Raw genomic sequence first — 27,298 nt, forward strand, 5'->3', positions numbered from 1 at the left:
AATCTATATTTAGTTTTAATTGAATTTTAATCGACTTGAAAATGAAATGCCACTCTGCGACAAAGACCATATTTGTAATTTGTCTGCGAGTTATTCTTCACGCTACACGAGGGTAGATGTCGCTGCTATTAATTGCAATCAGCTGATGAAACTGATCAACTTCTTATGAAAAGCAAAAACAAAAATGTGTAACAGCTGATCGATTATCGAGTAGCCGGCAGTGTGAAGAGCAAAAACTGTTTTCTCAATCAACATTTTAATTGATCAATTAAGGGGATATATATACAGTTAGAATTTTCAAAAAATCGATTTTTTTGCGTTTTCTTAATATTTATATATCTGAGTATACACACACAAAATTTCAAGTCGATCCTACGACTACATGTAAAGTGCTTTCAAAACTTTAAACTCGTTTTTCTTGAAACAGCGTTTTCAAAGTCGGCGAGCAAGATTTCTCAGAAACGGCTGAACCGATCGGTCTGAAATTTTTACACAAGCTTCTTAACTATATTTTTTAGTAATTAATCGAAGGATTTCTCCATCCGATGAAAATTTCTTATTTTTATAAACAATTAAAGACCCGAATTTTGGTCGAAAATAGAACCTTTTGCTTTGAGTAGTCGCCATTTTGTCAAAATTTTTTTTTGCTAATTCCTTCGATCAATCACTAGATTATTTATTACATCAATGAAATTTATTTGGTTTCTGAATTTTACATGATCCAGTCCAGAGATATCGTGCTCACCGCAAGAGGCCTTTTTTTTGCGGACCTCTGCAAAATTGGCAATATCAACGTTCCCCATAATATACCAGCCAAGTTTCAAATCAATAAACCAAATAGTTTGCCTAGAAAAAATTCATGATTTTTCAATTTTTTTTCTTTTTTTCGACCTCCTAACTGTATATAACCCCTTAATTTGGCTGTGTGAAAAGGCTATAAGCTAAGCTAAATTAAATAATTCGGGCAGAAATGAGCTCAGTTCTAAAGAATTACTCAGTAAGTGATAAATGAGAACGGGAGAGCTTAGCAGCTGACGCGCTTTATAATATTATAATGACAATTTTGTAAGCCCGCTGCTGTATAGTTGTCAGTATAGTTGTCTTGGCAGCTATAACTAAAATGTAAAGGCTTCAGTTTCACCACTTTATAATTGAACGAGAATTTGTTGAATGATTGAGTCAACAACAATAGCTAAAATAAATATTTCATATTGAGTTCAAAGTGTCACTTGAGTATCATATTCAGTGACAACTATTTAAAAAAAACTCACATATAACCACTAATGAACTCAATAATTCCTCAATAAACTTACTTGATAACGCATATGATATGTGTTTAATCTCAATCTTCGCACGATTTGTAATATTTAATTTAATTACACAAGTTACTTGAGGCGAATATTAGCAAAAATTAAACGCTGCAATATTTTGTAGCCAAGCACTTAAACACACAAGCATGACGGTACTTAACCTTGTCAATTGGTTGTGTGTAGTGGTTTCCTCATTAATTTATAGTTTTCCCCAAATTCCGGCATTTATTTCGCCGTCGTCCTCGCTCACGAGCAACTTGACGCTCCTATGAGAGTGGCATACTTAAGAAATTGTATGCACAATTAATAAGAATTTCATGAGTTCAACACACACAGGTTCAAGGCATACACAGGCCCGAGACACATAAGTATACAAGCCTGGGTACGAAACTTATTAATCAATGGCAACTAGAAAACACTTAAGTGACTCGCAAGTAGCAACCCAATTACACATAGTTCACACACAAGGGAGCAATAAAAGCTGAGCAACGGCAATTGTGCGACTTAGTAACTCATAACTCGTATGTGTTAAGGGTATAAAAAGGTCCACAGTGAATTGTTGTGCACAATCTGACAAGTGGATGTGGCCTGTTGGTGGCAGTGTGTTCAACAGGCACACGAGCATATGTTGGTACTTGTGAATCTAAACTTTGGAGTATGGCGAATCGAACAGCAACTGGTATAAATCGCATAAACTGGTATAATCGAATAGAGAGAACATAGTAAGGATTTATACCACTTTTAATGCGACCTTTTTTGCGCTGAATTCAATTGGATAACTCTCTTGTAGTTTTCAAATAAATATGTTAAACTCTTTGAGAAGAGTTCGGAGCTTGAATACAACAAATCCAAGATGAATCCAAGATGACTGTTTGGAACTAAGCTTGAATATTTTGGAGTTGGGGATATGAAGTAATCTCTAGGTGACGTAGTATTCTCTAAGTCTTTGTAGACTAAAATGCATGTAAACACTTAATAAAGGGGTTTTCAATAGGGACTCTACAAAAGTTGGGAGATGGGGACAGCAAACGACACCATATTTTTCCCGCTCTTTTGACAATTCTCTTCAATCTCTCTTCTCATAATGGAAAGATAGTTGTACGATCCAATAACGAGTCTAAATTATTAAAATTTACTACCGGAGTCCGTGGCCTAAACTAAACTCCAATTTTTGGTCGTCATAATCGTCTTGCAGATCAACAATTGAGCGTACAGTGAAAAAATTTGAATCCACAGACACAGTACAAAATGTTCCCATGCTAGTGAGACAAAGAAGTGCCCGTAGTGTCGAGAATATTGCTGACGCTAGCGCATCAATTGAGGAAGACGCAAATCAGTCTCTCACACGTCGTCTCTCAAGCCTTGCGCATCTCTGTGACGTCGTTGTGTCGAATTTTACGAAAAGATCTTGGCCTACATCCTTACAAAATCAAATTGACGCAAGAACTGGATGCGCTTGACCACTAGAATCATCGTATTATCGTGAATTGGGCTGAACAACAACATGAAAATGATCATATTTTATGGAAAATTCGTCAGCGTTATGCGCATTTCTGGCCGAATGGCCTTGCCAATAAGCAAAATATGCGTTATTGTTCAGGCAGCAATCCACACGTACTCCAAGAGTTACCATTTCATCCCGAAACAAATTTTATATATATATATAACTAACCGGACTGTCAATTTTACAGTATTTTCCAAAACTACTATGGACTATAATCCTTCGTCGTCTTAGAAAAAATATCCATACGGTCTTAACTGTACGTTTACTGATTTTATGTTAGCATAATTGCATTCTAGTCGAGATTATAATGCCGATTTTGTCATTTGTAGCTATTTTGATATTAGTTCTGTTCCTATGAACGATTAACTTTAAGCACTCTATGATGGCTGAAGTCGGTACCATCAAAGGACTTCAATGGAAGTCAATACGATCTTTGAGCGGCGAACTCATGATTCTAAACTCAAGAGAGGTTGAAAAGTTTTCATGCTGTTCTCCACGAATTTTGTATACAATTTTCATTGCAGAAAATATTGTCTGTCATTGTCTAGCATATATAACAATTTAAGATTTGAAAGAGTACAATGTTGAAATGATAACATACTGGCCATGACTTGTATCAGTTCCCTGATTTCAATAACTGAAGAGTTTCTGGTGTTATTTAGAACCATATTTTGTAAATTTTACATAGATAGAGGCATCACATATAAATACTTTACTCAAAGAAGAAGAGTAAGCCACTTTAATGGCTTTTAACCCTTAAATGCATGGCATACATGCGATTTAAGGCAATTAAGGCTTCGTTATTCGATCGAAGTAATTTCTATCACAGTTTGGTTTACTCACAGTGGGCGTCATAAATGCTAACGGTTATTTAAAAATTATCGCAACTTTCAGAAGTTTTTACTCAATCGACAGTGACCTTCATATTGGTGCTGGTCCCATGCATTTAAAGGTTAAAACAATCGGGTCCAAATTGAACGTACCTTCAATACAATCTACTCAATGTTAGGTAAAAATAAGCTACTTTATTGTTCTTTAAATTATCATAAATAGTCGTGTAGCAAGTTAAATGCATTTTTATTACAATTTACTCTGATTTTGCGGCCTAGCTCGCCCCCGAAATTGTTTTAGTTGCTGTATTTTATTTCGTAATTTCAAATATGCCCTACTTTAATATTAAATAAAGGATTCAATAGCAATAAATGTATTTCAAAACTGAAAATTTTCTCTTGTTAACATATGTAACAGTAACAGCGAGCTATACCCCTTCACATATGCCTTTGCATATTTTATAATTCAATTCACCAAAAAACCAGCGATGCTTTCCAAATTATTACATATGCTTTGGCAAATTTTTTTTTATAAATTTTCTTTGATTTTTTTTTTATTGTTGCACACAGCTGTTTCCCCATTATTTCTACTACAAAATGCACGCGGCGCTCAAAGTCGCTGCAACTTTTTATATGCTCGCAATCTCAGAAATCCGCAAAGAGTTTGTGCTGTGATTGACTGCAGCCACATGTGTTTGCGCATACATTTACTCTTTTATATTTATATATCCATATATGAGTGCAAATGTACAGCCAAATAATGCAATATTACCACTAACGGTGCATTGAGCGCCACTGCATAAGTTATTGGTTGCCATGTTGCTGCTACGATTTCGATTGCAATTGTTTAGTGGCAGATTTTCATGAAGACAGGCGTTCTCAACTCAAAACCAAAAAAAAAAGGTTATAAATATTGAAGAAGGAATGAATTTATGAACAGATAAGCAAGCGAGACGACAAAGCAAACGGGAAATTTTCGCAATGATAAACTGTGTTGCTTGTTGCTTTGCTGACAGGCTGCTGCTGCTGCTCTTTCTACTCATACATACATACTTGTATGTACTCTGGTGAGTAGTCTATGTAGAATTATATGTGTCTTCCCTCCAGCAAATGCTTCTCTTGCTGACATTGCTGAAATTGCAGCTGCAATTGAATTGCGACATTTGTCTCACTTTTACAACCAACCATTATTTTGTTTGTTTCTCGGTTGTGCGATTGTTGTTGTTGTTACTGTTGTTAGTGTATATGCCAGCTGCATTGATTTGTGCGTGATTGGGAGCAGCCGTTATTGTTTCTTAGTTTGTTTTTAGCGGAAATTTCCTTTCTTCCATGACATTGATGTATTGACTGGTTGGACAACACTGCTTTATATGTATATACATATGTACATATACATATATATATTTCTCTGTATATTTTCCTTTTCCATATTGAAATTCATTTATTACAAGACAATGTAATCAATATTAGAGAGTAGTTGACATTTGAAATTACCCAATAAGCAATAGCAGCGAAATCTATTTCGGAAGTGAGCTTGGCTCTCAAATAGCATGTGTTGAAGCTGCCATTAATTTTGACTCGACTACTTCAGAGCTTATTAAAAGTGCTATTTTCAATATTTTTTTTCTGTGTAAAAAATTATTTATTTAATTCAAATATTTTCTGTATTATAGATACATATTTAAAGAACAATTTCTGAAAATTTCACAAAAAAAAACAGTAAAACTCCTCAATTGCCATGTCATTTTAGGTGACCTTTCGGAAAAAGGTGTATCCGCGTTGTGAAAAAACAAAAATAAGGGTTTTAGGTAAGACCCTAAATTGGTGCTTGACCGAAGGAAATACAAAAAATATAAAATTTGGAATTTTAGCAGACATTTTTCCAAAAAAATAAGAACTTCGGTCAAATTTGCTTCACATTATATTTTTTTTTAAATAGTTGTAATTGAAAAAAAAAAATAAAGTTCGTTCAAGCACGAGTAAATTGTATCTCAAACACCTGTGCAAAATTTCATCAAGATCGGTTGAGTAGTTTTCGAGAAAATTTGCCAACCGACTTTGAAAACACGGTTCCGAGAAAAACGCGTTTAAAGTTTTGAGTAACAATAGTACTTGACTTGGAGCGCACTCCTTCAAAAAGCTGTATTTCCGAAACCATTATTCGGATTGCTCGAAAATGTATTAACCCTAGAAGGGTACTGTGAGTAAAATTTACTCACATACGAAATAGATTTGTTCGTAAATCAGGAGGTTGGCCACACTGAAAGTCAAGCCACTAGCAGTGCTTGTCCCACTCTGTCATAAGTCGGCTGCCGCAAGCATTGAATGGTGTTGTTTGATTTATAAAATTTACTCATCGGTACCTATAAGCGCCTACAATTTAACCGTACCCTTCTAGGGTTAATAAGCCAAAAAACAAAAAATCGATTTTTTAAACCCACGAAACCCATATAACCCCTTAATCCAAGTCAAACCGTCGAGAAAAGAGATTTTATTTCCACAATCAGTGCTTGCCAAGTGGTTACTAGAGGTAACTTGATGGTTTTTTTTTTTTTTAATAAGTTCAACATGAAGATGAAGACGAAGTGGTTTTCATAGACAAATGGGCGATAAGGTAAACTCTAATAGTATTCCTAAAAATTATATTAGATCTTGAGATATATCAAAATCTTGAATATATTTCTGTTGATGGTTTGTTATATTGGTTTACTAAACTAAAATAGTTCTATAACTTCTAAAACCCTAGATAAACGCACTGGGTTCACAATAAATATAGTCGTTAATGAATGTTTAGAGAAACCGCTTATGGGTTCCTGGAAAAAAGATGGCAAAGCAACATATGTGTGCTGATATTTCGTAACACAGATTTCGAATAAAGTTCTTGGAATAATGCAAAAAATAATGCAGGGAGGTTCGCTGAAAATATGATCTTCGTCTGGAATTTATAAAAAAATGGACTTCTTGTGCTTGGGGGCTTTCATAAGTGTTTCTGTGGGTTTATGAGAGCACCAGATCGAAAGTGTATTAAATAAACAAGAAAGATAAAAAATCCACCCAGTTTCTATGTCAGAATTCAGGAACTATTTTGGATTCGGAAATGTAATTTCAACAAAAATTACAACAACAAAATGTCAATCGAAAATTCAATTGTACTATTTGCTGAGTCCATGTAGATAAATATGTACATATGTCTATTTAAGACAACGTGCTGGGAACACAAAATCAACAACTTCATAAAAGGGCTGTCAATAAATAAATTTTACGTCAATACGGAAGACACAGGACAGGTGTTGAACACCAGATGGCAATAAGAAAGCGGTGTTGTTCACAATGACTTACACACTAATACTAAATTTATATACAGTTATATGTATATGGGTCTATACATATGTAGGAGACATGTGTCTTCTTGTGAACTTACCGCATCATCATGCATAGTGATTGCTCCTCTTGCAGTACACTCTCCAAATACATCATATCCAAGTCGGATACAATTGCAGCGTTGATCACCATTATTTCGTCTCCCTTGATAATACCTATAACGAAAATAGAAAATGCATATAAATATGAATACAATTGAAGCACACTACAGACTACACACTACTAGAATGAAAGGAAATCGGTATGGAAATGTAATACACACCAACACACATACACACACGATGGAATAGAAGTGAATAGAACTGTATAGAATGGCATCCAATGAAGTGCATTGTGTTGGCAGCCAAGTAGCGGAGGACAGTTTGACAGGCAGTGGAGCGCAAGGTACATAGCTGCTTGCTTGCTGTCAGCATGTGTGCAACAAAAATTATGGCAGAACCAATGAAATTCAATAAAAGTAAAAAAAAAAATAAAACAAAATTGAAACTAAGCTATACTTCCTGGAAAGACATTTATGCTTGTACTGATTTCGTCTTGAAACGCATTGTCTGCGGAAGAATACACTGTGTCATATGTAGAATAGAGCAAAAGGCTCATAAATATAAAGCGAGTGTGTGCTTATTTGAATTCCACTTGTTCTCTACTTCATTGTATTACAACACTATTACTATTCTACAAACACACACATACACTCACTCTCCTGATAAGAGAGACTCAGCAGCAACATCTTGTAAGTGGTTGCTGCACACGCAGAGTGGCAAGAAGACAAAGAAAGGCAAGCGCCTTAAACAGCTTACTATTGCTAACACTCTGCTGTTGTTGCTATTGCTATTGTTATTGTTATTGTTGTTGTTGTTGTTGTTACTACTATTCAAACGGAAATGCAAAGAAGCATGAAAAGGTGTAAAATTTGTATTTCATTGTTTGTATGTAGATATATATGAGTGCGTGTGTGTGTGTGTGCGTTGTGTAACCAGCCATAAAATGGAAATACAAAGGCAAACTCAAGTTTTGTTGTTTCTTTAAAGGCATTGTTTTTGTAATATGTTTGTTGTATTTTTGCATAGCTTTCGAACTACATTTAAGCGGAAGTGTAAAATTGTAGTTATTTTCATTGATATTTAGTAAAAGTCTTAAGAAAGTCTTAAGATAAATTGCTATTTTTTCTTTGTTGAGATTTTAGTTCCAAAAATTTAATTGAAAAACTAAAATTTTCAAATTTTTTTTTTTGCAAAAAAAAAATTAGAAAATAAGAAATGCAATTTTTTTGTTGTTATTCTTTGTTGTAGAAAGTTTTAAGGGAGATTACTGATGTAATTTTCGTTTCTAGTACTTTTAGTGAATTCGGTACTCAAATCCAATTAAGTTGATAATTTTTCTCAATATCAGCTCCACTGTTTTTTCCACCATTTTAATATTTAAGGCAGAGTTTTTATGCTTAGCTTTCGAAAACTGTTTTATACATCTTTATAATATTTTTATTCTTTGAGTAAACGCCCACAAACTAATTTTCTGAGGAATTTTGAGTATATTTCCGAATCGGTATTAAGTAAATTATTGGACTCTTGATGATCAGAACAAATAAATATTGAATTAATTTATCATTGAAATTGATTTCAAAATTTCTAACATGTGGCAACCCTACACGAAAACCTATTTCAATAACAAACTTTCTTAATTCTGCAATTTTATAGCCTTTTAACACAGCCAAATGAATTGATCAATTAAAATTTTAATTGAGAAACCAGTTTCGGCCCTTCACACTGCCGGCTACTCGATAACCGATCAGCTGTTATACATTTTTGTTTTTGCTTTTCATACGAAGTTGTTAAGATTCATCAGCTGATTGTCATTCCTTATTTTTTGCAGCGACATCTACCGTCGTGTAGCGTGAAGAACAACTCACAGTCAAAGAATGCATATAATAATTACAAATACTGTCTTTGTCTCAGAGTTGCATTTCATTTTCAAGTCGATTAAAATTCATTTAAAAATTTATGTAGCGAAATGAGATTGTTATTTTGTATGATAAATCGAGCTAAATCAGCGTTTTAATCAAGCAGAGGCCAGTGAATTGACCAATTAGCTCCTGTGTGAAAAGGCTATTATACAGTAATAGTTCCCCCATTTTTATTAAATTTAAATTAAAAAAACTGACAAAGCGTTTAGAAATATTTTCAATGGTAAGCCTTTCCACATACACATAGTTCTATACTGTCAAGTCAGGGTTTAATATTTTAGACGTATTTGAGACTAAAATTTTGTAATACACTTTCTTAAAATTCTTTAGTTTGATACCCATTTTTTAACATATTAAGTTTGTTGCCTTCAACTATTCAAATCAGTTGGCAACCTTCAACATTTTTTTTGAAAGAAATAAAATTATAATTTTTTATAATGATGTATCCTTATGGTTACGCACAACAAATTTTGAGTGTGACGGAATTTTGTTGCGTAACGCAATTTCGTTGCAATATATGAGTTTATACACTTTTAAAGAGAAATATTTTATTTATATGTGTATTCTTTAAAATTAAAGTCAAAGCAAGGTCTAGTTATGGTTAATGCGGGAGGTTGCGGTCAAGTCTGCTCTTGAGAACGCCGTTTTCAATCAACCAACCATATCAGTACATTTGAATACTTAATTCCAGAACTTTCATAACACTTTTTCAACACGTTTGTTTTAAATAATAAATATATGAGCGCAATCGATCCGAAATAGGACAAATAGAAGTCCAAGAAATAGGTTGATAGGTCTACAAAAATCTTAATAAATAGTTTTGAACTATAAAGGCTCAGTTATTTAAAAAAAATGGCTGCTTAATGAAGGAATTATGCGACAACAAGGGAAGAGATTGAGGCGTCGATTTTTGCATTACCTCAGTCCTTTCTCGAACTTGATGATTAGATATTTTTGACTCACAAAATGCTCAAAGCCACAATTGGGGGAATTTCTTCATGCGCTGTAATTTTTATACTCTCGCAACAAAAGTTGCTAAAGGGAGTATTATAGTTTTGTTCACCTAACGGTTGTTTGTAACACCCAAAACTAAACGAGTTAGATATAGGGTTATATATACCAAAGTGATCAGGGTGAAGAGTGTAGTTCAAATCCGAATGTCTGTCTGTCCGTCCGTCCGTCTGTGCAAGCTGTAACTTGAGTAAAAATTAATATATCTTGATGAAACTTGGCACACTTATTTCTTGGCACCATAGGAAGGTTGCTTTGAGCAAAATCGGACCACTGCCACGCCCACAAAATGGCGAAAACCGAAAACACATAAAGTGCCATAACTAAGCCATAAATAAAGCTATGGAAAATTTGGTATGAAGGATCGTACTGTGAAGGGGCATATTTGGATGTAATTGTTTTGGGGAAGTGGGTGTGGCCCCGCCCCCTACTAAGTTTTTTGTACATATCTCGCAAACCACTAGAGCTATATAAACCAAACTTTCTGCAGTCGTTTTTTTAGCCACTTCCTAATGCAGTCCAAAAATGAAAGAAATCGGGTCATAACCACGCCCACCTCCCATACAAAAGTTAGATTGAAAATTACTAAACGTGCGTTAACTCATTAAAGAAAAACGTCAGAAACACTAAATTTAACATAAGAAATGGCAGATGAAAGCTGCACTCAGATTTTTTTACAAAATGGAAAATGGGCGTGGCGTCGCCCACTTATCGGTCAAAAACCATATCTCAGGAACTACTCGACCAATTTCAATGAAACTTGGTTTGTAATAGTTTCCTTACATCCCAATGATATATTGTGAAAATACGCCAAATCGCTTCACAACCACGCCTACTTCCTATATACCATAACTTTGAAGACGATCTGAATCGTTTACTTTACAATATATAAAGTAAGCACTAGTGAAGATATCGGTGCAGAACTTTGCACAAATACTATGTTTATAGTGTGGCAGCCCCATTCTAAAAATCACCGAAATCGGACCATAGGTTTTTAAGGCCCCATGTATCGAACACGAGGACCTCGGTGCTTCTAAGCTAATATTATGGTTTTCAACTTTCAATGGACTTTATACAATATATATGACGAATATGTGGGTCAAATTGTGTATTATATAATATAAATAAAGTTAAATATATAAATTGCGAGAGTATAAAATGTTCGGTTACACCCGAACTTAGCCCTTCCTTACTTGTTTTTAATAAGCTGTATAAATTCAGTTTTGTAAGACGATTTGCTTTTGTAAGCCTGTCTCAAAAACAAGTCTTTTGTATACAAATATATTTGCTCGACTATGCCTGTCCACTCATATGTATGTTTGTATGTATGTATGTGTATAAGCTTTTGGTTACCGTTACCTATGCAAATTTATTGGTTTATAAATATATAACACTACATATATAAATATAACATATACACGTAAGTGTAGGTATCTTTTCACTTCAGCTTAGAATGTCTAATTTCCGGCTTCAATGCATTGTTTCATCAGATTTTCTTTTCTTTTCTTTTTCTTTTTGTGTTTTTTCATGATTTTTATTTTCAATTTTTAGTTGTTGTTGTTTTTTTTTCTCTTTTTAGCTATATTTTCATAGCTGAATAGTTTGCCTTTTGAGTGATTCCACCAACGAGCACTTCTCTGACACACATAAATACACTTGAGTGATTCGTAAGCAGCTCCACTAGAGAGAAACTGCTTGCATTCATTCAAAAACACGCTTTTCACTATTTCAACTAAGCGGCTTAGCTGTTGCTTGCAAATGAATTTACATTATTTTTAAAGGCATGCGACTACATATACATACACATATGTGATTTACATGTTTGTAAATATTTTTTTTCAAATACTTAAATCCCACAAAGTGCGAGCGTGTGTGTGTGTGCTTTGCGCTTTTGTTGGCAGTAAAGATAAAACTACAAAAACAAAAATTATATATAATAAAAGTATAAAAACTAAACAGACGACAGAGCATGTCAAATAAAAATCTTGAAAATTTAATGTGAAAAGTGAAAATTGCTTTCGTCAACTATTACAGCCGCTCAACGCTTCTTTTGCTGTTTTTTTTATTATTTTTTTTGCCTTTTTATTCTTCGACTCCTTGCAACTTCACGCTTGCACTTTACCCGCTCGCACCTGTTTTACAGCCACTTCAGTTGTGTGGAATTTAAATTTAGGGTGCATATTTAAATTTTTGACGAGTCGTCGAAAAAGTAAGACAAACAGACGCCACCAGTTTTTTCTCTATAGTTTATACAAGTGTGTGTGTGTGTGTGTGTGTCTTCGGAGTCCTGAAGTATGTTGAAAAAATGTTTGACATACCAAAAGCTGTTCATTTTATGAGCACAACAGCAGGCACAAAGCCAAGCTAAATACTCGCTCACCTGCATAACGGTACATAAAGCGGCTTGTGGATTCTTCCGCAAACATATAAACTCTGACAGCGCATAAAAACGCCTGTCATCTGTGAAAACACTTAGGCTTTAAGTGCAATATTTTCAACTACATATGTCTACATAAGAAACTGCTGCACTTTTATGTAGCACTTAGAGATGGGTAGCACTCTCTCGAGGTGCCCTCTCTAAAATTGACAATACGTCAAATTTTGTAAAAGCCAGCATCCTTTCAGCGTTATCATATGTGTGATTAACATGTGTTGTTGTACGTTGGCAAGCTGCCGCAGGATTTGATGCCGCATTCGAGTGAATTGTTTTCTTTTTAATTTTTCTTTTTGCTGCTCTCTTGTCCTAAATGACAAGCATGACTTATAGTAATTGATAAGAGAAAAGTGAAGCATAACTTTAGGGGCAGTGAAGCGTGGTTAACCTATAACAGCTGTTTGGAGGTGACTGGGACCCATTTCTGATAAATAAATTTATATAAGAAAATTTTTAGTTAAATGGCTTGATAGCATTTAGGGATAATGTCTGAAAATGACACCGTTATATGGAAGATCTGCGTATTTTTCCTGCTTTTTATTATATTTTTGCCAGATTCAATGTCAGAAATCGAAATAAATTTAATTGAAGTAGGTTTCTTAATATTTCTTTAGAATTCTTATTTCATTTAAATTCATTTAAATTATACGAAAAAAAATTTTTAGGGTTGCCATATAAAAACAAATTAAATAAATTTATTTATTAATTAAAAAAATATCAATAGAAAGGAAATATGTTATTTCAGAAGCTGTTTTGAGCTAAAAAAAATTCAGAGTGTTGCCACATATTAACAAAATGCAAGAACATTTCATTTCATCAGATTTGTAGCAGAAAAAAAAATATTCAAAAAATAAATTTTTATTTTTAAATAATTAATTTTTTGCAACTATTTCGATGTAGAGTTGCCATTTCTCATCAATTTCAAAATTAGTCAAATATGAATATTGTAATTAAATATTAAATTAAATGTGAATAAGTTGTTTATTGATCAGAATTATTTGTTTGAAATTTTTTATGTACGTTTAAGTAAAAATCGGCTGTATTAATGAAAAGGGTTGCCATTCGTGCTTTTTCAGTTAAATAATTTTTTTTTATACAACGCTGACGTCGATAACAAGTAACAAATAGCAACCCAGTAAATCAAAAATAAGCTGAATTTTTTTGATATTCCGAATAAGGGTTGCCATATGTTCCCAAATTCGAAAAGTATATTTTTTTTTGTAAATTGCGTGTCATGTAAAGAAACAGTCAAAAATAAAATATCTTGTATTTGCATGCTCTATTTTTGGATAGGGTTGCCGTCTAGTTAAATAAAATCAACATTCATATTGGATTATAGCCAATAAATTGTAACAAATTGAAATAACAAAGTCGTGAATAAGAAAATCTTTCTAATATCAACAATTTTTATCTATTTTTTTTTATCTTTTAGCATTTTTTGGAAATTTTAATTTTATTTTTTTTTTTAATTTTAATTTTTTTTTAATTTTGTTTTTTTCTTTTTAATTTTTTTGTAATATCGGTTTAATAATTTTTTTAAATTTTTCTTACACCAAAATTTAAATAAACATTTACTTTCAATGTGCTTACAAAACCAACAACTGTTTTGGCTTTTTTAGAATTTTTGCATTTTTTGAGATTTTGGAAAGATTTAAAATTTTCGACAAATTTTAAAAATCATTTCTACACAAAAGTATATAAAAAGTGTGTAAAAGTAAAAGATACTAGTAAAATTCACTTCAGATACGCTTTAAAAACCGAAAAAATCAAAAAGGTGTTGCCACCCTGCATCAGGTATCACAGCAGGAAACCGTAAAACACTGTTTACAGCAGCCATAATGCGTCAGCTACTCTCCACGTCACTCAATACTGCTGAACTCAGCACTGATCCGCGCTTTACAACCGCCCCCCTCACTCTTCACACAGCACTTCACAGCGCATACTTCACTTCACTGCATACGCTTCACCGTTTTTTGCTTCACAAGTGCAACTCTACTCAGAATGCTTGTTTGTTTGTTTTCGGGTTTTCAGGTATGACATAACTGTCACAATGGCCTGTATACACTGATATTTGCATAAATATGTCGGTATGTAGATACAAAAAAAAATTAAGCTTCATCATGTTAATAGCATTTGGTTAAGTAAGTTGTGATGCTAGAAGAAGTGGTACTGGAACAGGAGAAATGGTCTGATTTGAAGAAGCATATAAATTTGTAAAAATTATTGAATAATTGAATAATTTTTTATTTAAGATGAAAAAGTAATAATTTTTATATATATTTTCGAAGAGATTTTGTGAGGTTAAAAAAAAATTAAAAAAAAAAATCTCCGAAAAAATTCAAGAAAAAATATTTTGTTCCGAAAAAAATGCAATGATTTTAAAAATAACATTTTTTAAGGTTAAATGAGAAATGAAAAAAAAGTTTTTTCCGAAAAAAATTTAATAATTTTAAATATAATACATTTTTCTTCTAAGGTTAGATAAAAATTAAAAAAAAAAATTTCTCCGAAAAAATTCTAATCAAAATAATTTTCCCCGCAATATTTGGGTCACTGCTACGTGATAGCTGGGTTGGCTGGTTTCCCACGCAGCCAGTTAAAAATTTTCGACATTTTACGGCATATAATAGAGTGTGCACTTCGCGCAGTTTTTTTTCTCTCAAAAATATTCACAAGAAATGCGAGCAAGTGTTCCACTTGTTCAACAGTGCGTATGAGTTACCATAAATTGTTCATAAGCAAGGCTGTCTCCGGCACATTATGTGGTCATGTGATATACACATGCATAAAGTAGTACATCATCATATGCGGCGCAGTGATTCTTGCAGCTTCTTCTACGTGGCACGCAGAAGTAGCGCACACACACACACACCAACAACACCAACAACAATAACACATACAAAAACATACAAACATTCAAATGTGTATATTTGCCGTCTCAATTGCGGCTCTCAACTTGCCACCTTTAAACTTCAGCTGTCACAGCTGCCAACCTCAGCAGCGCACAGCGCACCGCCCAACGGTGCGTATAAGTAACCGGTGAAGCTTTTATGCTCTTTGCATCTACATACACACCGACTTCCTGTGGCTGACAGTGTTGCCACTTAAACGACTACAATCAAGCAGTGTTTTCTTCTGCTGCTTTGCATTTATTTATTCGTCATTCTTTTTCGTAATTTTTTGTTTTCGTTTTTTGTTCCAACAAATATTTCATACCTTATTAAAATATGTGTGTGTTCACTTGCTACTTAGTCTGCGTCTTAACTCCGCTTAGTTGTCGTCGTCGCCGTTGCCTGTGCAAGTATATGTAGTGACACCGTTGGCGGCACCTAAGGTGCCAACTGGAGATTTTCATTTGAATAATCGCCTTAGTATGCCCCATATGTATGTATATATGTATGGGTGTAACGCCGTGTGGCATTTGCATTTGTAAGCGCAGCTGAGTGCAGTGGCAGGCAGGCAGGCAGGCGGCGACAATGTTGAAAAACGGCACTCAACATATTCTAAAGCACGAGTTCATGCATTGTCTGTTTTAAATACTTGTCTACGTTTGTAAATGTGTAGGTGTGTGTATTTTAAGTGCTGGTTTCATCACTTTAAATATGATTTCTTAAAATAACGTTTTTATTTCAGGGAATTAGTAGCCAAAACATTACGAGAAAAGGTTTATGTTTTCGAAAATGTGTTTTGGAGATTCAAAAGTTCTAAAATATTGAATTATAGAGCTTAAAAAATACATTTCACAGCTGTTTAGGTTTTTGTTCAAGATACTCCTTTAGGAAGCACATATTGAGTTGTACAATAGAAAGAAGACCTAAGCATTCATACTATTACGACCTGCAACGACGCTTTTTTTTAATTTTACAATTTCCAAATTAAACGTTCTTGTCCAAAAGTTTTTGCGATTTTTTCCCAAACTGCAAAGATGAGCTTAACTTTCCATCAAGTGCCTGGACAATTTAAAAAAAAATTTTAGATAGAAAGAGAGAGAGCTGGAGAGAAGAACATAGAGTTAGAAGAGTATAGAGGGAGCGAAAATATTTGTTGATACGAACTTTATTTGTATCAAAAGCAGTTAATGAAGGAATTCCACATTTAATGACGGAAGATGAGCCAGATTATATAAGTGAGAGAAAAATTAGTTGTTTCTATTACTGATGTCTTCTTCTGGATGATGATTACTTGCTTTGCAACTATTGTTTGGCATTTTATCATGGAAAGACTTACGCCTGTTTACAAATTGTTTAACTTTATTACGAAAATATATGTTCTATAAACTCGATTATGGCCAACATAACCGGTCAACTGAGCGTACTATTCGTAACATCATCACGATAATATGATTCAAGAGCTGCAATTTAAAGGGACCCCCCATTCTCGGTTAACAAAAATCGATTTTAATTTAATTTGAACCTATAACTATTAAAAAATGTTCCTTAATTCTAATTCTAGTTAACTTACGAGTGGACCTTGGCTTGTATATTTGCAAAGTTTTAATGTAAGCATATGAAACCATTAAATTCTATATTTTTGCAACTATTGGATCTGGATTTGCTCTGAAAATAGAGCTCTGCTCTTCTTGCTCCGTGAGGGCTTCCAAGCCTATTACTAATTTTATGGCAAAAAATGCATATTTCACAATTTGTAAAAAATAATATAGCAATGAAATGAATTATAAGGCTTGATGCTAAAAAGTATAACATTGGTATTGGATGTTCCTTGGCCTCTATAAACGCAATTTAAAGAAATCATGTTCGACTTTAATTAAAAAATATCTTACAAAAAGATACAAAATTATATAAGTGTAAAAAATTATATAAGATATTTTGTTATTTGCCGTTGAAAATGAGTGAAATCGGCCCATAAATTACTCCAGAACCCATAATGCATAATGAAATCAACTTAATTTTCTAATGTACTTTTTGTCGCATGGCAGCACAATCAAACTTTAATTTAATACTAAAAGTAGTTGAGTAAGTTCAAACCTTTTTGACTGAAATATACTATGCATTTGTTAATGAAACTGAGTGGACTGTAATATGGTTTTGGTTATAAACGCAGCCACTATATGGATGCAGTAGGACGCAGTTGAGGAAACTTCAGACTTGCCAAAATACCGCCCTCATGACAACCACAGGTTGTCTCTTGATGTCTCCGGTCGAGCATTTACATAATGAGGCCCGTATGCTATCTGTGAACGAAATCATCAAGAGTACCTTTCTGAAATACGTCGACGACCTACGGAACTATACCGACCGTGTGTGACAGGCTTTCGACAAGCACTGAATGTCATTCACAGAGGAGTCATTGACACCTTCATCGACTCCCTCCCAGTGAAGGGCGTACTTGGAGATAAAACACCACCTATTGCAGGTGCAGAGCTCGAGTTGCCTCGCGAAACTAATGTGATCCTCGCACACTTTGTTCTGGATATTGTAGTAGGTTAAACTCCTACTTATCGAGATTGAAACTCGACTTACTCAATATATGTCCTCCATGCAAAGAGTCTCCGCATGACACTAACCATCTCTTTGCATGGTCCCTAAACCGCAATAATTTAACACCCTTTTCCCTTTTTGCCGGCACTGTCGAAACAACTCGTTTCCTGGGCCTCACGTTAGATGACTTCGATGACAATTTGCCCCAACATGGTTTTTGGGACAACAATTTATAAAAATATAGATGTCAAAAAGTCATTCCACCCTTCTGGTTGATTCGTACCAACTAAATATGTTCATAATCAGATATTTTAGTAAAGATATTAAATGAATACGAAAAAAAAAATTAAATAATACGAATAATGTATGTATGTAATTGTCGTTGCAACCGTTTAGCCGGTTATAGCCGAATCGACGATAGTGCGCCACCTCTCTCTCTCCTTTGCAGTTCGGCGCCAGTTGGAGATCCCAAGTGTAACCAGGTCGCTCTCCACCTGGTCCCTCCAACGGAGTGAAGGCCTTCCCCTTCCTCGGCTTCCTCCGGCGGGTACTGCATCGAACACTTTCAGGGCTGGAGTGTTTTCGTCCATTCGGACAACATGACCTAGCCAGCGTAGCCACTGTCTTTTTATTCGCTGAATTATGTCAATGTCGTCGTATAACTCGTACAGCTCATCGTTCCATCGTCTGCGGTATTCGCCGTTGCCAATGTTCTGAGGACCATAAATCTTTCGCAAAATTTTCCTCTCGAAAACTCCTAGTGTCGTTTCATCTGATGTTGACATCGTCCAAGCTTCTGCACCGTAAAGCAGGACGGGAATGATAAGCGACTTGTAGAGCTTGATTTTGGTTCGTCGAGAGAGGACTTTACTGTTCAATTGCCTACTCAATCCAAAGTAGCACCTGTTGGCAAGAGTTATTCTGCGTTGGATTTCGAGGCTGCATTGTTCGTGTTGTTGATGCTGGTTCCCAGGTAGACGAAATTATCTACGACCTCGAAGTTATGACTGTCAACAGTGACGTGGGAGCCAAGACGCGAATGCGCCGACTGTTTGCTTGATGACAGGAGATATTTCGTCTTGTCCTCATTCACCTCCAGACCCATTCGCTTCGCCTCCTTATCCATGCGGGAAAAAGCAGAACAAACGGCGCGGTTGTTGCTTCCGATGATATCAATATCATCGGCGTACGCCAGGAGCTGTACACTCTTGTAGAAGATTGTACCTTCTCGGTTTAGCTCTGCAGCTCTTATAATTTTTTCCAGCATCAGGTTAAAGAAGTCGCACGATAGTGAGTCACCTTGTCTGAAACCTCGTTTGGTATCGAACGGCTCGGAGAGGTCCTTCCCAATCATGACGGAGCTTTTGGTGTTGCTCAACGTCAATTTACACAGCCGTATTAGTTTTGCGGGGATACCAAATTCAGACATCGCGGCGTTCTTTTAAGTTTATGTAATTGTTTGGAAATTTCTTCTTGTAACGAATTTTGAATTTACAAGCAATATTTTTCTTACTACAAAATATTGCTCCAATAATTCCACGCTTTAAATTCATACAAATCGCTAGTGTAAACAATACATGGCTCCAACGAAGCCCTTTTCTGATTGCTCTTAATTTGAGTTTTTTTCTTTTTTTGAAATAGTAATTATTTTTAATCCCATGGAACTGGAAAAATACGAAGCCAATACCAAATACCGTTGCAAATTCAATGATCTTCAATAAACGTGAGCTGGTGTAATATTGTCTGCATGTTGTGCAATCGAATAAATTCGATATCAAATTCGCATATATCAGAGGAGCAATGGAATGCAGCATGCGACAATAGTAATCAAGTGAAGTCAGCAAAAAACTAGCAGACGAAAAACGCCAAACTGAATGCAAATAGAAAGCAAGCACAAATGTGGCTGTAAACGAGACTTGTTTACGTGAAATGCAAGGAAAAGGGTGAAGTGGGTAAGGTGAAGAGCATGAGTTGGGGAGAGTGGGGCGCAGAGCTAGTCAAACGAATGACAATAAATTGCCGTAACGGGGAAAGGCAAAAAACCAATTGTTAGTGAACTATTGGGAAATTAAACGAAGAGAGAGAGAGAGAGAGAGAGAGAAAAAAATAACGCTGGTAAACGGTATGCATGACAAATCAGAAGCGCAGCATGTGTGCTCGTGTGTGCCCGTGTGTGTTTCGAGTGAGTGTGTGCGTTGCGTTGCGAGCAGTGTTGCATAAAAACTCAATGCACGCATCAGATCTCGCTCAAAAAGCAAACAAACCGAACAACTCGGTTTGAATTTCATTTGTGTGCTGTTTTTGTTGTTGTTGTTGGTGGTGTGTGTTGTAACTGAAACGTATGCTGCAAGAGCAGCGGTTACATCAAAGCCCTTATACACACACACATATATGCTTGCTTGCCACTGCTAACGGTATAGCAACTAACTGGCTTTGGCTGTCGCGGCTACACACAACCTTGGCGCTCGCCTGAGCAGCAGCAGCAGCAGCAGCAGCAATGACGACGACAACAACCGAGTATTTGCGTTTCTACACGTTTCACTTGTTTGTCTGTTTACCGAAGGGCTACTACTACTACTACTGCGACATGCAAAGCAACGCCTTTGCCGCTGTGTGAGTGCGTGCGACCTACCTCTGTGTCTGTGTTTGCTAGAGTGCGTGTCGAGTTGTTGACAACAACGTATGTTGCATGTTAAGTGACACGTTGTGATGTGATGCAAAAGATGATGCAATTGCAGGACGAGTGAAGCATGGTGTACCTTTGGCAAAAGGCCAGACCATACACACACATACACAAATACATGGATACTTGTAAGAGAGCACCAAGCGGCAAGCAGGCCACATAGTTGGGTAATGCGGTTTGTTGCAAGTTGCCGAGAACAGTTGTTGTAAATATATATATATACACACACACATATGTATGTCTAAAATATATGCTTGCATATCTGTTGGCAAGGTGATTATTGCTCGAGATTGCGTATACGCACTGCGGTACCAGCTGCAATTACACAACAACAAATACACTACACATTATTGTTGTTGTTGTTGTTGTTGTTGCTATTGTACTCTTGATGACAATTGCTTGTTCGTATCTTGCGTCTATTGTCCCGTTGGCTTAAAAAATTGATACATTGTTGCACAGCAGGCAAGCCGAGGCGTTGCAAGCCAAACTAGGCCGCAGCTGACACACATTCAACATCTAAAGTCACACACACACAGCTCAGCCGTTATCTGCTGTGCAGCGTTGTGAATTCTCAAGTGCGCTGTGTGTCACACGGTGTGTGTTTATTTAGCAACTGTTATTGCAAGATCAGTGTTGCATTTGCATGGCATGTCAGCTTAAATGCTTTGCCTATGCAGCAGCCAACAATAATGTGGCAATATATGCCACCGGAAGCGTTGAGTTGCAAGTGAAATAATATTTATTTAAAGCGTAGTTGTGTTGCATATAACTCCAATGGAAATTGTTGCAAATAAAAATTGAAAGTATTTATTTAAAATCACTCGCATTTGCTTTGTGCTTTAACCGAGCCTGTCATTTGAATTTCGGCTGATTTTGCAAGCTGCTTCATTCGTTGGAATTTTAATTGAATATTATGCTTTGCATTTCATTTTTTCAAATTATTTAAATAAATTATATAAAGACAATAAAAAAAGGGCTGAATTATTATTATAGCGTTTTTAGACTGCCAAATTAATCGATCAATCAAAATTTTTATTGAGAAACCCTTTTTTGCCTTTTACACAGGCGGCTACTCGATCAGCGATCAGCTGTTATACATAAGGAGTTGGTAAGTTTGGTAAGTCAGCTGATTGATATTTTTAGAAGCGACATCTACCGTAGCTTTTTCAAAATAAAGTTGCAGAGTTGCATTTCATTTTTAAGTCGATTAAAATTCAATGGAAAAAAAATAAATGTAGATTAATTTTGGAATAAAATGTAAATCAGCGTTTTAATCGAGCAGACGCCGGTTAATTGACCAATTAGCTCCTGTGTAAAAATGTTTTTAGATTAATTATTTAATTTTATTAAGAGAGTGCACAATTTGACATGGGGGTTGAGGTATCTAATTACTTAACCGATTTCAGCAATTTTTGTCAGCAGTCTGTATTATATCAAAGGCCATGCACTCATATGATATTTTTCATATGATATCTCGTACATGAACCTGTGCATACAGTATAACAAATCCCAACGAATACTTAAAAATCGATGTATCAGCTATATAGAAGCTAAGACAAGTAATGGCTCGATTTTTGGCACAAATGCACGTTCTTATAAGGAAAAGTATCACTCTCAATTTCTATAAAATATCTGAGAGTTTTAACTATATTAATTGCAGTTAAAAACCAACTATAGGTACAGAGGACCTCATATTCAATATTTTTGGTTTTGAACAGTTATAGTCCGATTTCAACAAATATTAGTTGAGCAATATCACAGTTCCTATAAAGTATTTTTGCAAAGTTTTATTCCGTTTTTTTATTTGTTCTCGATTTAAATGTGTGAACGAATCAGATTAAATTTAAAATTGCCTTATTGTGAAAGTAGGCGTGGTTGTCAACGGTCATTTACCTCCGTAACATGAAGATGTCAAGAACATATTATGTATCAAATTGAAATTATTCCAATAGTTCTTGTGTTTTTTACCCTATTTACATCAATCTGAGAGCAGCCTCTATTTTCGATGAAAATTAGTGCTTCTGTGGTTGTTTTTATCCAATTACTCCCATTTTCACGGTATATGATAGGGTACTAATGGGAAATGACTTCTTAAGGATCACCCGTCGAGGTTTTTTTGAAAAAGGTGATTCCAAAGATAGACCTAGCAGTCGCTATTTTAAATCAAACCGTCAATAAAAATTTATATAAAATTAAATACATGGCATTGTTAAGTCTTTAAGAGTGAAAATCTGTTAATTATTCCTTACATAAAGAATAACTTGTCAAAATTAAATTTTTTTGAGGGTAAATAAATTTTCTCATAAGATTTATCCACTTTCTGAGACAAATTGTGAGATAGCAGAATTCTGTGCAGTAATTTCTATATAAAAGATAATATCCACTATTCGAAAGTATATACATGGAACTAAAGACATGAAGACTCACTGTATAAGTATCACAGACAAAGCGCACTAAACTAATTTAACAAAGTGAATATAATTATGAAAAATCTTATATGAAAATTAATTAATTTCACGCTTAAAAAATTGTGTAACAAAGTGGATAGAAAATGCATATCTGGGGAATGCGTGCGAAGAAAAATTACCTTTCTGCAGTGAAACTTTAGCGATTTCTAAAAGAAACTGTGGAGAAATAGAATATGACACCAAGCAAGTAAGTAATATTAACAGTGTCAGTGTTGTGAAGTAAGTTTTTTTGCCACTGCGAATGTTAAGGGATTAGCGGAATTATGCGAAATGAGTGAAAAGCGAAAAGGGTGAAGTGCCAAGAATGAGCAGTCAGTCAAGCCGGTGATACATGCCGTGCTTGCAACACTCATTGGCACTTGCTCATTATCTGAAGCTGAATATTTATGCAGCTTACAGCAGTTGTTGCGAATTATTGTTGTTGCGATTGTTGTTGTTGCACTGTCATTGCATGTAAAAGGGTGCAGCGCTTATAGCAAAGAATCTGCTTGCAACAACGACGTGTCAGCTAAAGGCATCATTAAAGATGACAAATTAATTAGAAAAGTTTCAGCGTCAGCAAAATATCAAATCACCTTCTTGCGAGAATTCGCAGACACGCAGACACGCATATATATGTATATAGTGTGAAAAACGGCAGAGGATTTAAAATAAATTCGAAAAAGGGTGATTTGTTGCAATATTTCATTATTTTCTGCAATACTTTAAAGCCTTTAGTATAATTAAAGAAACTTAGGATGGGTTTCGGGGTAAAGATCCTACCCAAGATCCAAGAAACAATATATGTTTTCTAATGCTATATTTTCCTCTGCGAATAGCAGGCACCTTGACGTGGTGTATAGGCTTAGTCGCACTCAGCCTGTCTCCGTCAGATCGTCGTGCTATCTCCTAAAGGTACTACAATAGGCATCTGACGTGTCACCCCCTAATCCAGGGTGTTATGCGACTACCGTGCCCATTGGATGGTTTGTAGCCAGGAGGTAAATCCGGCTCTAGTCTTACGGAGCCTTCCCAACACCGGGCCGCTTTGGGAAGTAACTGTGGCCTTACTGCGTTAAGGGGATCTGACGTGTCAGACCCTCTTGTTTCCCCACAGAAAATATAGACCACGATGCTTACCCTTGAGAAGGATAAGGCACCTGATATTTTTTGTAGATATTTAATCGACAAATATGTCATTGACATAGCTGAGTCTCGGTGGAAATAGTCCCTGAAACGGCTTAAGAACTCTCGTAGTATTGTTAATTGATTTATAGACATGCAAGTAGACTGGCGACACCATAAAATGACTATTGAAGAAGCTGCCAATAAATATAAGAGGATAGAATATCAAGGCTTTGCACAGAAAAATAAAGACAACGATCGGACACGATTTACTTGGCGAAGTTCAATTTATAAAACTTGTTGAATTGTACGACTTTATCAAGGTCATCGGATGGTTCCGAGTGGCCATGGTAGTGTGTGGGGATTCTAGTTTTAGTGGAGTCGCAATGGGCCTCCCTACTTTATGGTGCTGATGCTGAACAGCTAATCATACGTCGAAAATGTTGATGGAACAATGGAAATCGACGAGTCCGACCGTCATGTAAGCACTGTTATGATTGTCCAAGAGCTAAATATTGCACAAACAACATTTTGGAATCATCTAAGTAGCATTGGTTTCACCTGAGGTAAAGCAATAAAAAGCCGACTTGCCATCTGCATATCACTGCTGAATCGCAACAAATTCGATCTATTTCTAAATCGGATGTTTACTGGTGATGAAAACTGGAGGGCTTAAGACAACGTCAAGCAAAAACGGTCGTGCTCAAATTGCGGAGAGTCGGTGGTGGCAAAGCCAAGATTGACGAACAGGAAGGTTTTGCTATGGGTTTGGTGGGCTTGACAAGCGAATCATCCAATATAGGATGCTCTCCTACATCCAAACTCTTAACTTGGAACTGTACACTCAACAATGGGATCGTCTGAAGGATGAAATACAACAGAAGTGGTAAGCATTGGTTATTAGGAGTGGAATTGTGTTTCGTCAGGACTACGACACATCGATATTGAGTCATCAGAAGTTCAGAGAGCTTGTTTAAAAGGTTCCAATTATTCCATCTAATGGTTTGGACTTGACACCAGTTGAGAACTACCTACATCTGTCTATCTGGCAAATGATTTTGAAGATGAAAAATTCGTCTCAAGGGAAGCTTGAGTGTTCCAGTTTTTTGGTAAAAGGAACGAGGGATTCAATAAGAGTGGTGTTATGAAATCAAAATGGCAATAAGTTGTCGAAAAAAGGTGCATTTTTGAACTTTATATTGATGATTTTAACTATGATAAATAATACTTTCAATTTATTGTAAATTTACTAGCCCCTTATCAATATGTCTATGTATATGTATGTATGTCTATATGAGTGAATTATTATTTTTTTTTTGAAATTTAAGCTTTTTTCGCTTGGAATATTTCATTTGAACTCAAATGACTTTGCGCTTTTAGCGCGCACCGTTATAATATTACTGAAAATCACCAAAGTTTTGAAAGATTCGATTACTTTCGATAAGCGCGCGCGCGACTTGTGTGCAGGTGAAATGTGTAAATTGCATTTGAGAACGAAGTGAAATTAAATTAAAAACTTTATCGCGTTGTTATTTATTACGCGCATTTTTTTCTTGCTTAATTTTCGTATTTTAATTTTTCGCCTTTTTTTCTGCCTTATCGCACTCGCACATCACATTGTCAATTAACCAGTAGGCTGACAGTAAAACATACACATGCAATATACAGTCAACAGCATTTGGAGTGAAGTGGAGTGGAGAGGGACTGGCAGCAATCGTATTATGCCTAAATACTTTTGTGCCGGTCGACTGAGTGAAGGGGCCACAAGCAAGCGAAATGCTGTTTTAAACGCAATTACGTGAGCGCTCATGTGTGTGGGTGTGCGAGTCCCTGGGTGTTATGCGTGTACTACAAGGGGCAGCCATTACACATATGTATGTGTGTGTGTGCGTGTCTTTGCATGTATTAGTGTCGGCGTAAGTGGTAACACGGCAGCAGCAACAGCAACGGCGCCGTAACAAAGTTGCCGATACAATTAAGGCGCATTTAAGCGCTGCGGCCTAGCCTAGCCAGGACAGGCCAGCGTACCTTCTGTGAGGCAGCAAGCAACAAGCAACTTTTTTATCCCCAACAGCAACCGAAAACAAGGCAATCGATATTGGAGCGCAAAACGAAATGCTGTTGATTGGTATGCGCGCTCTAAGGTGGTGAGGCAGGCGGGTGGGGGGTTTGATGGTGTTCCATGACGCGATCGGTGTTGCAAAGCGAAATGTGGAAAGTGGTAGCATTTTCCACAGGTGATAATCTGATTATTGCCTTGCATCATTTTCACTCATTCGCATTTCAACGCAACGCAATGCAACAGTCGAACGATGAAAGACTCGTTACAACATGCCTACACTTCTGTATGTGTGTGTGTGTGTGTGGGTCCAACGTCTGACAGCTTACTTTAACCGTTAGCAAGCTCCTATATGTATGTGTGTTCAGCGCCTGAAGTGAATCACTAGTATGCCACTTTGGTTGCCCAACAGTGTCTACTTACAGCGCGGATACCTTACAGCAGCGCACACACACCCACGCTCAACGCCGCATGCCGACATGTGCAAGGCTGAAGAAAATCTGACAAGCCGTACACGCTCAGCGAAGCGCTCACAATATCATCAGCCACAATGTTGCTGCTGCTGTCAAGCGCCTACAGCAGTCAGCGCATTACAGGCGTGAAGTCACCGTTGCTGCGTCTGTGCGAACTTAAGTCCAGCAGCACTTCATACTAAAGTATTTTTGTTGTTGTTGTTGTTTGCTGTTCTCAATTTTTCGCAATATTGCCGGGGTATGTCTGCCAGTGTAGCGTGTACGATTTTCAATTAAATTACGTATACGCCCGGGTGGCTGACCAGTTGCATAATACTACTCACCACTCCACTATGTCTCTGTCTCTCCTCCTCTTTCTCTCTATCTTACTCTTCTAGCTGTAGCCGTTGCAATTGCTGTGCCGCAACATCAAGCGGTGTCGGTCATATAACTTTGTTATCGTGCAATTAATTTGCCGATTTTTAATTTTGTACAGTTCTGGTTGTTGCTGCTTGTCTTGCTGCTGTTGCTGTTGTTGTAGCGCGTAATTTTTATGTCGGACAAGTCATGACGGACAACAGTGTAAACAACAAGCAGGAGCAACCGAAATCATTGCTATACGGATGGACGGAGCTACAAGCTTAAGAACGGAGGCAGTTCGTTG

At 36.0% G+C, this 27,298-nt stretch overlaps 1 protein-coding gene across 7 annotated transcripts in view; it reads right to left on the reverse strand.

Moving 5' to 3' along the window:
- LOC105220869 (protein still life, isoforms C/SIF type 2) overlaps positions 1-27,298 on the reverse strand; it is a 297,627-nt gene that overhangs the window by 91,517 nt on the left and 178,812 nt on the right. For all 7 annotated transcript variants that reach the window (XM_011197409.3, XM_029046004.2, XM_029046005.2 and 4 more), the window contains exon 9: positions 7,066-7,180. In XM_011197409.3, coding sequence (XP_011195711.1) covers positions 7,066-7,180 — 115 coding nt within the window. The remainder of the gene's footprint in view (positions 1-7,065; positions 7,181-27,298) is intronic.

Source organism: Zeugodacus cucurbitae, chromosome 4 (assembly GCF_028554725.1).
Source record: "Zeugodacus cucurbitae isolate PBARC_wt_2022May chromosome 4, idZeuCucr1.2, whole genome shotgun sequence".
NCBI lineage: Eukaryota > Metazoa > Arthropoda > Insecta > Diptera > Tephritidae > Zeugodacus > Zeugodacus cucurbitae.